Source organism: Aythya fuligula, chromosome 3 (assembly GCF_009819795.1).
Source record: "Aythya fuligula isolate bAytFul2 chromosome 3, bAytFul2.pri, whole genome shotgun sequence".
In the NCBI taxonomy this organism is placed as follows: domain Eukaryota; kingdom Metazoa; phylum Chordata; class Aves; order Anseriformes; family Anatidae; genus Aythya; species Aythya fuligula.
Genome location: NC_045561.1, coordinates 71,022,141 through 71,035,566, shown reverse-complemented (window position 1 = coordinate 71,035,566; position 13,426 = coordinate 71,022,141). Strand labels below are relative to the sequence as shown.

Here is a 13,426-nt window from a genome sequence, read left to right as displayed (position 1 = left end):
CAGGCAAGCACCAGAAGCTAACAGAGGAGAAAGGACAGGAGCTGAAGGTACATCTCAAGTAAAGGGGAGGAGGATTGAGAGAAACATGTGACCCAGTGCTTTTTCGTTTCTAGAAATATGAGTTACACGTCCATGTTCTAAAACTAAAAAACCAGTAGACAAAGACAGCAATGAAGCTGTAAGTTTCATGGCCATTACTACAGCTGTAAGGAATAAAGATGCATCGCCTCACAGATTCTTTAGATTAATTTTCAAAGTGCATTCACAAGTTAAGTAGCTTAGTTTCCTCCCACCTCCAGAGCATTTAATTTAAATGCTGACTTTTCTTGTTTGTTTGAGGATGCTTGAATAAGTGCCATTGATATTTGACTGGAGAGAGCAACTTTGCTGAAAACTCCTTTCTTCAGTAAATCAGGAAGCACAACATTTTTCAAATGAAAAGTAGGAAATAGCAAGGTAAGATACAAATCAGATACAAAGATACTTCTATCCAAGTATCAGTTTGGCATTCTGTAGAAAAGCATGTATCAATTTCAGTTTTCATTTTTGGTTTAGATTTTGCATGAAGCAAATGAATGACTACTAGAGACTTTGTTGTTGTTGTTATGGTTATTTACGAGGGAAACTCTTTACTCTAAGTTTAGGTACATAAAGAGAATGAAGCCAAGCAGTTAAGTTTTAAGAAATATGATTAACACACTTTTTCAGAGTAGCAAACTTTCAACCTACCTGGATTTTCTCAAGAAGATTTCAAACATGAATGACTTTTGACTTAGATGAATAAATATGAAATCATTGCAATAGAAAAAGAAATGCACTTTTCTTGTACACAGACAATACTTTTCCGAAGTCCCTTCACAAAAGAATAAAATAAAATTGACACACTGAACTAGTATTTCTTACCTAACAGCATCTGTATCAAATTGTAAATTAGGTTTATCAATCAGTCCCAGTGAGTAGAGCTGGTATGCCAAAGCACATTTTCCCACCATAAATTGCGCTGTGTTAGTACGGTCTAAGCAGTCCACACAATTGGTTCGGAGAACTCCAGTCTGGTAAAGCAATCCAGATAAGACAATTTTATTTATTTATTTATTTATTTTAATTAAAAAGCTACTGCACTCATGATTACTATTTTTCCTGCTATCCTAAGACTTATGACATCTGACATACTAAATTTTATGTCAGTTCAAGCCTTGAACTAAAGCCTTGTTCAAAGACTTTTTTTTTTTAAATTAATCTCTAGCAATCTAAATTACTGTTATAACGCCAACTTCCAAAATATTCTTGCTTCTCTCACCACACAAACTGAATTTTTCAACTCATAAACAGTCCTAAAAATTTACCTTACGAAGACTGTGTTGCGTCAGTGAAGGTCTAATTTTCAAATATGCTTTAACTATTGCACAAAAGCATGCCTGCTTGCTGTGGTTCTACTGTGATGGTGCTTGTATTTTAAGCTTCCCGTATCTTAAGCAACATGTATGAATGTTTTGGTCACAGTCATACACACTTTTATGCTCCTTGCACCTCCACTCTTCAATTCCGTAATGCACACAAAAGAAGTTATTATAGAATACGAACAGCTGCTAGAAAATGTTTAATATAGTAGAATGGGGGATTCTTCTACTCAAATATATATATCTATATGGTTACATCTGTGATAGTCATCTAAATGTTTATTGTCTTAATAAAGAAACACATTTTGAGTGTGACACGAGCTGTGTATCCCAAGACGAGACAAATCATGATTTAAATGCTTATGCAGTACTCCTGTGGTGACAACCTCAAATGATTAAGTTTAGAGAAAGAAAAAAATATCGTACCCCTAATACAGGTAAAACTGTAAGACTAGCATTAAAAAAAAAAAACATGATATTGACATGCTTCTTTATTTTAGAACAGACCAAATTCTACCTGCTTTGCTGTTTATCTGCCCTTAAGGACTATATCCTAGTGTGCTCAGTTAGTAAAGAAATGGTCACATGCTTTCCAGTTTAGGTGAACTACAAAGTAATGAATGACAAGTCAAAAGGCATTGATGTTTCTCCAGAACACATCCTGTGTTCAGAGTAAATAACCATAACATTCAAATATTAATCCGTTACTAAATAATTTATCACCCTGCACTTTTTTGACCTCAAAGCAGTTTTTCTAGTTGTATTTTCGTTTAGTGGCAGTAATTGTAACAATGTACAGAACATTCTAGCAGTAGCAAAAATGCATTTAATACTCATTTTCACGTGTGTGAATGTCAACAGACTTAAGTATGTGTATTTCTCACCCCTCCTATCTAATATTATATTATACAGATTGTTAAAAAGCTGATATTTTAACTTTTGCTACCTGGGTAGTACTACAGACTATGTAGTAATGACAACTATTCTAAAATCTGAACATTTCTCAGACTATATTCAGCAAAAATATAATTCCAGCAATTTTGTGGTACTACCCAAGAACTTAAAGCCCTATTTCCCAGTTAGGTTTCTCAGATGGACTCCAATAATGCTGTTGACTCTACTACAAATATTACTTTAAAAGAGCAACCTGTGAATCACTAATCAAGTATTTACATGATGTGGCTTGCTGGTGCTTTTTGAGTGCTGATTTACATCACTACAACTTTGAGTTAATGAAGTATATTATCTTAGTACCTGCAGGCGACCAGTGGAAACAACACAACCTCCAAGTTCATTCCACCTGAAAGAGAAACAAAATAGAATGGAATGACTTACAGATCCTTTTAAAAATATATCAGATCATACCATGTATAGATCAGCTCAGTGAAAAAGGGTGTCAACTAAAAACCTGCTGCAAAGCAAAACTGGAATCACTGAACAGAAGAAAGCAGGGAAAGCTCTGTGCATTAGTAAGGTGTTGTATTTACACCAAAAAAAAATAAAAAAAATCTAGCCTTGAAGTAGAAATGTTGCTAAGCCATATGAAATATTTCTTTTGCTCCCTTCAAGAAAGAGTCTGAACAAGCCTTGCTCAATGGGTCCCAAGTGTAAAAACAGAAAGAAGTAGGCACAGTTCCAGTGACTGAAAGGTAGAGGCAAAACGTTCTCTGTAGCACAAGCTGGTTGATTTAAATTTTGCCTTCATATTGATTCTAGACATACATACTATTCATTGTCCAGTTCTTGCTACTCTGTACAGGCACTAGCTGTACCTCAGAGGCAGGGAACATGAATCTGAAATTAATGACATTTTGAGGTAGAAGAACAGTTATACTTAATGCAAGTAAACCCTGAACAACAGACTGTTTTCAAGCTAGGAGGGTTAACTAGCTTATGCACTACTTTTGAGTCTCATCTGACTCTCCCTACAAACCACAGCATTACAAGGATGCATTGATCTCATTCATACCAGTTTATAGTTGCCACTTTTACTGTACTGCATAGCAAAAAAGCTCTAAGAGTCTCTGAGTTTTACTTCATTGTTTCTGAACAGGTTAGGCTAAAAATGCAAAGATACTCTTAATGTAAAATAAAAATGCCCATTAGGGTAGTGATGAAATTAACTTGGAAGTTACTTTATTTCTGAATTTTCAAAGACCTAGAGGATTCAGCTGATTAAATCATTATATTTCCATAGCACTCTACACAAATACGTTTTCTATATTAAAAAAAAAAAAAGTTTTTAGTTTTGTATTAATATAATAAAAATCAGTTGGAAAACACAGGGCTAAGTAACATTTCATTGATAGGTACTTTGTTCATTCATTTATTTAAAAGAAGCCCCTTACTAAATTCCAAATGTTGTTCTCATTGTTAAAGTTTACCCTCAAATTTAGCATTCCGTTGGTTGAGGAAAAAAAAAGCTTTATATAAACACACGTGGCACAGAATACAAGTTAGAAATAATGATAGAAATAAATTGATATAAGAATTCATTATAAGTGGAAAAACAACAGCATAATTATACTGACTATAAAATTTTCAGTGTATTACATTTCTTAGCATATGCCTTTGACTAAAATCCTTTTTGGTTAAAACTTAATAATGAAATATATATTTTCATGTTAACTGAAGCCTTAAAACAGACAGTAGAAATTCCAGACAACTCTCCAAACAGTAGATATTATTCATTCTACAGCTGTATAAGAATACATACTTTTCATCTGGCCGCAAAATACTGCAGTAGGAATCAGGTCGATTCACAAAAAATCCTGTTTTCTTTACTACACTTTCTGCAATCACATTCAATCTATCAAGCACATTACAAAGTTTGCTGAGAAGAGAAAAAAAACACAGTAAAGATACATTAATATTCAATAATTTTCACTGCTTGGAAGTCTTTTATTAACAAAAATGATTTAATTGAAGACTCCCGTCAGATTTATTTATCTAACAGTAATTATGTCTACACTTTTCCTTACAGTTTGCAGACCTAGAAAACAAACATTGAGCAATTTTGTTTAGTTATTAATAACCATGTTACATAAAATTGAATTGGAATCAAAAATCTAAAACTCTTTGCCTTTAATATGGCACACTTTTCCCTGCTGAAGTTTTTGTGATTACCACAAAATAAGAATGTGACAGAAAAGGATACATGATCATGTTAAATTGCATGCCCTGGTTTTATTTGCAAGCTGCTGTGTTAACATTTGTTTCAGTGTGTTCTTCACATTTTCCTATACCAGTTTGTTCAGATCAGGGCATCCATCCATTAGTTGAGACTTTATTACTCAAGTGGAGTACATTTTAGTAAGAACTTTGAAAACAAGTACGTGTAAACAGAAGTTAAAAATTACTTGTTTTTTCACGTCTGCTTATCTTAAGATGGAAATATTATTTTGAAATGTGTCCACCAATATTACTTCCCAGAAAGCTTACTTCAAAAGTACATGTTGAAACAGTCTCAGCATTCCTGAAATGGTCAGTTCTTTAAGCAAAGACACATTATCATTCATTCTTTAGTATCTCTTGGTTGGATAAAAAATTGATCTTGTTCAATGCCCTCAGATATTTTTTAGTATCTGTACTAGTGTGGTTATAAATATACACTTCTCTTACAGCTGGAAGGGGCATCTTTTGATCACTTGGTATCATTCCCCATATGAAGCATTGCTCCATACAGAGCCCAAGAACTTACATCTAGCATATCTTGTGAAAGAAAATCTACTCTTCTTTTGAGATTTGTTATTTCACCATAACAGAAAAAGACCTAACCTAACTGGGCACAATGACATTTTAGAATAAAAACCGAGCGTGAAACCAAGTCAAACTTTAAATTAATAGTCATTCACATCTATGTGACCTACCATAACTCCCAGCTTGTAATCTCAAATAATAAGGATTGCTTTTCAAAGCATTTTTTTTCCATTAAAAATATTTAATTACATCCCTATCCTTTGAATTAAGCTAGTTTTTTCATTATTTTGCTCAGATTGATACAGTAACAGAGACCCAAAAGCAGATACAACCATTCTTGTTATTCGTCTGGAATTTTTGGTATCATAAGAAACAGTAGATATAGGCAGGCCACACAACTTCAAAACTGAATTGTGTGTTACTGAAGAAAAGCAATTTGCGTTTATAGATTTAAAACGTTTCCTACTTGTAAACGTTTCACCATTTATGAAAACATTAATCCTTTTCACATGACACTAGTACAACAATCTATTGTCAAAAATCATAAAAGTTACTGAATATATTTGCCAATGATAAATAATCTAATAATCTAAATGCTTTATAACATTGAAATTAATACAATATCCTTATTATCCTCATTTCCTTTTGTAAGCAGAAATGGAAGAGACATTGATATGATTCACCCCTCCTCCTTTTTTTTTTTCTTTAAAAAAGAATGTTCTAACTCAATAAATTCCAGACTGGTATGAAATACCTGACAAAATGCAGTGTTTTGACTCATTCAAAATAAAAAGAGAATGCTGTTGGCTTTTCTCTAGAACTTTCCTTTGCAGAGAACTTCAAAGTTTTCAGGGCTTGCTCCAATTTGGTATGATGCTATGTATTTGAACATTAAAATTCCTCCAGAAAGGTCAGGTTTTATTCTGTCCATAGATCTTAATAAGACTCTCCCATCATTCCTAAGCTAAATTTAACTGAAATCATATAGTTACTTGAATTGTGGCTAAGAGCACTAATACAATGAATGACCTTTTCTACCTTTTTGTGTATTTGGCCATATCCCAAGGAATATATATAATTGCATGCTCTGGGGGTAAAAACTGGTTGAGATATGTTACAGCAGCAACAAGTTCTTCGCTAAGAATCCTTTCATGCTTTCTTTTTTCACGTTCCTTTGGTGAAAAGAAAAGGACGTTAACGTTAGTACTCTCATTAACAAACATATGTAATCTGCACACTTACATATGTAGGTCTGTGTATATATTATAGACTGATACACTCTAACACAGACTCTTTAACCTAGACTTAAGTGTTACCTGCTTGGTATGAATGAGGTAGAAACAAGACATAAACAAAAATAGTAAATTATGTTCACACAATACATACAAAAAATCAGGAAATGAGCATTTGAATTTGAAGAACAATATCAGAGTAATATCAACTTATATTAGTAATATTTTCTTAAGTGAAATAACTGATAAAATCTGTGAAAAATCACAGTGATACTATGTATCAGCAACAAATAGGGTATAACTGTACTAAAATCAGAACTAGCAGTAGGTGTGCAGTGTCAGGCATATTTGATACCTGTGTTCAAATAGTTATCCCATTTATTTCCTAGGTATATTTTTTGGGAGAAATAAAAGGTCTATGGGAGAAACAAAAACCTAAACAATGCCTTCTAAATTAAACAGTAAGTATCACGAGTTCTTCTTCAAGAATAGCTTAGACAAGGAAAAACAAATAAAAAATCTAGCAAACATTTTGTCTGTTAAGCCAATAAACAGACAGTTAACGAGCAGCATTAATTAAACAGTCATATAGTAGCAGTGCATGCTTATTTTAAAAACAGACTCACACCCCTCTTATGCATTAGTACATTCTCCATTGATGCACAGCACTATCTCAACCATCTTAGAGAAAACTTTGTCACTTTTTTGAATGCCACAGAAAAAAAAGCTAAGCATGAGTAGTTTTACTTCAATTCAGTGGTGTACTTGAATGTTTTAGTCATTAACAGAAATTAAAATTGGAAGCTGTACACCACACCACAGCTGGCACATCTGCATAACTAGTCTAATTGCACTACAAAGAGAAGAGAAAGTAATCTAAGTATTTGACAAAAGTTAGAATTACACCGCCATTCTCTGAACATACCGTATGTTTTTGGCACTCTTATAAAATAGCTTTTCTCTCAGTTTAGTCTAAACTAAAACCTATATTGAACATATGTTATAAAGACTGATTTAAATACATAATAGTAGCCATAAATAAACAAACCTAAAGAAAGTCTAATACATTTGTTACTGATGAACAAACTTCTAGGCTAGATAGGTAAAGTGTGAAGTAGATTTACATTTGATCAGCTTTTAAGAAATCAAATAATAAAAGTACTGGAGACAAAAATCATTAGCATTTGTGTAAAAGCAAGAGCAACATGCAAACAAAGGTGATTTGTTTGTTTTTTTTTGAGGGAAAGAAAGAGATGCATTTTCAGCTGTAGTATCAAAAGGCCTGTGAATAAAGACATATTATCATTCTCATGTCAAGGTTATGTGAGTCTAGACTCACACTGTAACAATGGCCCTTGAAATCTATGACTGCAAGAGAGAAAATTTTCTTGTCAACAAATGCTATACTAAGTTGATTCCACAGACTCTTGGACAGTCTTAAAAGTATTGCTATGTAGGAAAGCTTCTAGAAATAAAAAATAGGTCATCTAGTTGCCATTTATTACAATTCTGGGTTTTAAAAGTCTTCCTTTTGTATTTTCCCTACCTTTTTTCATACTAGGAATGGATCCTACAAGCAGATAAAAGGTCCTTTTTTCTACTGAAAACAGTTCTACATGATAAATGAAATGATAAATAGTTTGTTTTTTTTAAAGCCTAAAAAGTAGTAAGATATTCAAGCAAAACAAATCAATTTAAAACAGAATGTGGAAGCAGTTCATTAAAGAGAAAAAACTGCAGTAAGATATATAAAATAACCTTTACTGTCCAGCTATCAGAAGAAAATACCAAATAAAATGACAGAAATTCTGTGAAAAAAAATCAAACTACACAGTTTGCAACTGCTCTACTGAAGCTGCCAAAATGTAAAAAGAATGTATGGTTTCTGCCTTGTAGCATATAAAACTAATTTAAAAAACAGGTTACACTGTTATTCTCTTCCGACATCATACTCAGATGTTTGAGATTTATTTTCACTTATTTTATTAGAAATTCTGTTTGAGACTGGGTAAACTCCCAGGGTCTGGAGTCCACTCCTCCCCTCTTATTTATGCTGCCTGGTATACCTCCCACCTTCCAACAGCAAGCTCAAACCTGCCCAGCTGAGATACCATGAGAGAAAATGGCTGAATCAGAACAGGAAAACAAAAAAAAACAACCACAAACACAAAATATAATACTCAGAATTACAGTGCCACCCAGATTCCAGGCTTTGGCTACCACAGCCTTCCACACAGCCGTTAACAGAATTACTGCAGCAATCAAGGAGCTTCCCTGTAAGCCCACCCCTGCTGCCCCTGGCACTGCCCATTAACCAGCATGAGATGCTTCAGCTTTGTCTCCTGCCCATACACCCATGACTCTACCAGACCAAACAAAGTGAAATACCATTTATTATGATATTTCAAAAAAACTCAGTCATTTGTGTCGAGAAACCTACAAACTTCATTTTGCATGGAACCTTACTATCATAGAAAGTTAATAGTAAATCAAATTTACTAGTCATAAATTTATTTGGACTTACTCCTATCTAAGGGGTAGTAGCAAGAACCTGAAAGCATCAGTGAAACATAATTATAAGAAGTTTACAAAAATGGGAAATACTTTTTTTTTTTTTTGAAGAGCTACAGTGGAAGCTGTTATAAAATTATGTACACTCTTGCGTAGGATTAGATTTATGAAGAAAATATGCCACTTACAAGCTAACATTAGTTCAGAGTACAAACAAAAGTACACAGAGACTCCACAGAACAGCATATTGTATTTAAAATAGCAAAACATACAGAACATATTCAAAATATTATACCTTCACGAGATTCAAAATAATAATGGGAGAGCCGAATCTTTGAAGCATTTGGTCAAAGTGAAGAGCAGCAACATGTGCAAAAGGATCTGCTTGGTCAACTGCAACAGATACATATATCCAGGATGACATTAAGAGTCACTTAAATCATTTTCCCTCACACGTACTCTTCACAAAATAATTACTAATCACATTCTTTTCTTTCCATGCAAAAGCTGTTAAAAAATCCTCATTTTTCATAAATGGAAGTGACTTTTAAACCAAAACTTTTGTGAGATACTTAGAGAGAGCAATTATTCTGGCCCCATTAAATTTAACCCAGATGTTTTCTAACAGGTTCAAAATTTTATCTACAACCCTTTAAGATAAAATACATAACTGTATACAAACCAATAAGCACAAAGAAAGCTGACATTTTTAAATGTAAGTTTTTTTGTATTCCATATCTGACTGTGAAGTCTAAGATGGGGATTTTTTTCTATTCAATTTCATCAAATGCAGATGTTTATATGGTTGAATGTTTATAAGCCACTATGTTTACTATAAAGAACTCTGTTTACCTTAAATGATAGCCTCCCATAAAACAAATGCTTAGACAGTTTATTCACTTTACAAGTTCAGTTTTCATTTACTCTCTCAGGTGTTCCATTAGGACACAGTGCTAGCCATAACCTATTACAAAGAAAAATTTGTACATACGTGTTATGGGTGGTTTAGGCATCATAGTTGAAATATCTTGAGACCAGTACAGCGGGACAGATCCTCGAACCTGAACATAGGAAGAATAACTCCCCGCAGAAAATGACATAACCGATGCATCATAAAGGATTTGTTCAGTTTCCACTTCATTAGCAACATCCCCCTACAACGAACAGAAATACACACATGAAATAGACATGACACTTCAGAGCTGCATGCATTACAGAGAACTGATCATTACAGATGGAGCACAATTAAGCTGTAAGACACCAAAGCATTGTAGTGACAACACAAATGAAGGCTGAATATCCATTTATCCCTAAATGTATTTGATCTATTTTTTTTTCTATTTGACAAATAACATTATTGATGCAAATAACATAAATGCTATAAAGAACTTCCAATTAAAAATTACTATTTTAAGAAAGCTTTATTACCTGCCTTTAAAATGTAGTGATAGTTTTAGTAACATTATCTAATAATATAATTTACAACCAAAGCCATAGCAACCCTCTAAACGTATCAGTTCACTAGTCATCCAGGTTCATGTTTTCTACATTGTTAGGGGACAAGGGGGAACTACCACACAACACTGCGATCACACTTATTTTACCTCACAGTTTGCTCCTCGTTTCAGAAAACGTGTTCCAGCAAATTTGCTTGATCTTCTGGCTATCAGAGTGACATATATGGGGCGACCATAAATTAACAGTTCTTCAAAGAGAAGTTAAGGTTTACATGTTGTACATGATTTTTGTTTGCTTAATTCATGTGAGCAAAAATAAATTCTAGGAAAAAAAAGTTGGGGTACAAAACATCTGTTCTACTAAAATCTCCTTATAATGATGAATATCACTTCCAAATTTCTTTTGCAGTTGGGAGAAAACATTGCCCTTTTCAACAATCATTTTGGAAGCATTTTGAAAAGGGAATTTACATCACAATACATCAATACCTCCTCACAACATACGGAAGAGAAGTATGTCTATTTTAACTAGCATTATACTGTTGATGATTAAAATCCAACATCCCCGTAATATACTAAATTCTTATCAACTAAGATATTGAGATGGCATTTCTTTGGAATGAGACATGCATGCATGCGTTTTTTTGTTTTTTTTTTTCCTCCTAGTACTATTATGTAAATAGAGACATTTAAAATAATTGCTGCAGAAGTCATGGAGGTCTATCATCATCTTCCAAAAGAAACAGCGTAAAGTCAAGATTTTCTTCAAATCTCACTTACTAAAAAACTATTTTAAAGGGGATTAGTTAGAGGGCATTTCTATGTCAGCAATTCAGTTCTGTTTAGCTTTTCTGCCCTTCCTCAAATATCTTTGAAAGATACAGCTGAGCCTTAAAATCTTCTCAAGCTCTTTATTACTGAAGTCCATGCTTACTTAGTGCCTCTGTGAGAATACAGCCTACTTGCATCACAACCATATAAAAAGAACATAACCATATTTAGCCACAAAGCCTAGAGAAGTAATGAAAATAAAAGGCAATCGATAATTATAAAATTAAAAGGTGACCTTACAAAGAAATAGTTCAATGCATTTCACACATTCAAAGTTTTTAAATCAATAAACTGCCATTAGTTACAAGGGTAAAAGGATACTTGATTGCCCACAAAATCCATGAATGATGTACAGCAGCCAGTCACGATGAACAGTATTTTTTACTGCCTCCAGCAGCTTCCCATTCCACACGTACTTTTCGTAAGGTTTACTGCAAATTCCAAATACACCTAGGAAGTCATTACAATGAAACAGCATTAACGATTAAGAAACAAACTCAATTACATTAGACTCTTTTTTAAACATGGGGTCATTGGACCTTTATTTTTATTTACCCTCGGCTGCAACCCAGCATAACATCTACTCTGATCTACCAGTACAAGGTAGATGTACATCTACCTTGAAGTTTGCCAAACACAGATAACATGAAGCAATTGCTGAAGTTCAGCATTTATTGAGATGTACAATTTTTCTATGGTTGCCAGTCACTGTAGTATTTGAGTGTCTTCAACACACTGTGCAGAAGTTTCTGATACTTCCAATACTAGAGAGAGATCTCTGCATGGTAACGGAGGATTTGATAAGAGAAAGAAATCAAGTTGTGAATTCCAGTTCAGGCAAAAATACTCTCAGAGGAGGACTATATAAGCTTTTCAATTCTGGATCAGCTCTGGAAGACTGTGAATAGCATTTAGCCCTTTAAAAAAAAAAAAAACAAAACATTTTATCTCCCCTTCTTACATAATTTAGTCTGGTTTTCTTAATTTGCGCTGACGCTAAGAAACACAGCTATTGTTGGGCTGCATATTAAAATTCAATTTCCAATATATCTGGAACCTGAGTCTTTACTCACTTCAGAAATTAGAATATTACAGGTTTAAACAAGTAAAAAAAAGTGGTGACACAATACCTAAAAATACACAATTTATTACCAGTGCATTCAGATTATTAGTGCAAGTCACAGGATAATAAAACCTAGAAACATCAGCTTCAACAGAATGAAATCCAATATTAAGAATTTAGGGTAGGGTTGATTTTTTGGAATGGGGTGGGAGGGCGGAGTTAGAATGGCAAAGCATAAGGGAGAGAGAACAATTTTCAAGTCTGATTGGTCATCTTTACAATCTTTTGTCTAATGTGTGTATGTCAGCTCCAAAGTGAAGGCTGTAGTTTTCAACCGAAATCAACAAATATTCTTGGGCTTCCTGACAGTGCTTGATACAGCAAGTTGATACTAACTTCATACAATTTTTCTGCAGTAAGTATTTCCCAAAATGAAACAAAAAAGGGTTAGTATTTAACCAGTTATTGCTTCCTATTCTGTTTGTAAATCAATCCTATTGAGAATACTACAAATCAGTTCAATAATCAATTGCTGAAAAATGTCAGCATGCTCCATTGTCTGCCTGAACTGCAATGTAAATTACCAAAACAATGATTGATCATGTCTACAAATTGCATTGTTCAAATTCAAATGTCTAATTGGCACTTTACGTAATCTTTTATTAATTCACTGCTTTATTGACTACTGATTAATATTGAAGAAACAACTGTTTCTCAAAACTTAAATGGAATGTATTCTAAATGTACTCATGACCAACAAAATTTATTTTATAAGCTACATTTGCTTACCACTTCCACCCTGTGCTGAAAGTCCTTCATCTTCAAATATATCAAAACTCTCTTGTCGGGTCTGACTTGTTTCGGTTTTCAATATCTCAAGTGGCATTCTCAGAACAGTAAGATTATACTGAAGGGAGTGAGACAGATCATAGCTGTAACTGATAGACAGTTAACATTTATTAATAATTGTAATTGCATGAGACTTCTCTGAAAGCCCTTACTCTCTATCTATACTTTTATTTAACATATTATGTTATACATTAAAAAATGACATTTAAACAACATACAAAAATTTTGATTCTATACTGGCAAATGGTACAGATGGTTTCCAAAAGAAGCTTTACAAACACAGAAACTGTTTATGCTACAATAGATGAAACTGTATTTATATTCTTATTATAACTGAAAATTGAACACAGCTTTTGAACAAAACCTATCTGAAAACATACTTCC

The 13,426-nt window shown here is 33.4% G+C and overlaps 1 protein-coding gene across 2 annotated transcripts in view; it reads right to left on the bottom strand.

The window, feature by feature from the left end:
• FIG4 (FIG4 phosphoinositide 5-phosphatase) overlaps positions 1-13,426 on the bottom strand; it is a 65,496-nt gene that overhangs the window by 38,570 nt on the left and 13,500 nt on the right. For both annotated transcript variants that reach the window (XM_032183675.1, XM_032183677.1), the window contains 9 exons: positions 12,983-13,131; positions 11,452-11,580; positions 10,447-10,547; positions 9,834-9,996; positions 9,138-9,235; positions 6,138-6,271; positions 4,117-4,233; positions 2,655-2,700; positions 904-1,052 (listed from right to left, as the gene is read on the bottom strand). In XM_032183675.1, coding sequence (XP_032039566.1) covers positions 904-1,052; positions 2,655-2,700; positions 4,117-4,233; positions 6,138-6,271; positions 9,138-9,235; positions 9,834-9,996; positions 10,447-10,547; positions 11,452-11,580; positions 12,983-13,131 — 1,086 coding nt within the window. The remainder of the gene's footprint in view (positions 1-903; positions 1,053-2,654; positions 2,701-4,116; positions 4,234-6,137; positions 6,272-9,137; positions 9,236-9,833; positions 9,997-10,446; positions 10,548-11,451; positions 11,581-12,982; positions 13,132-13,426) is intronic.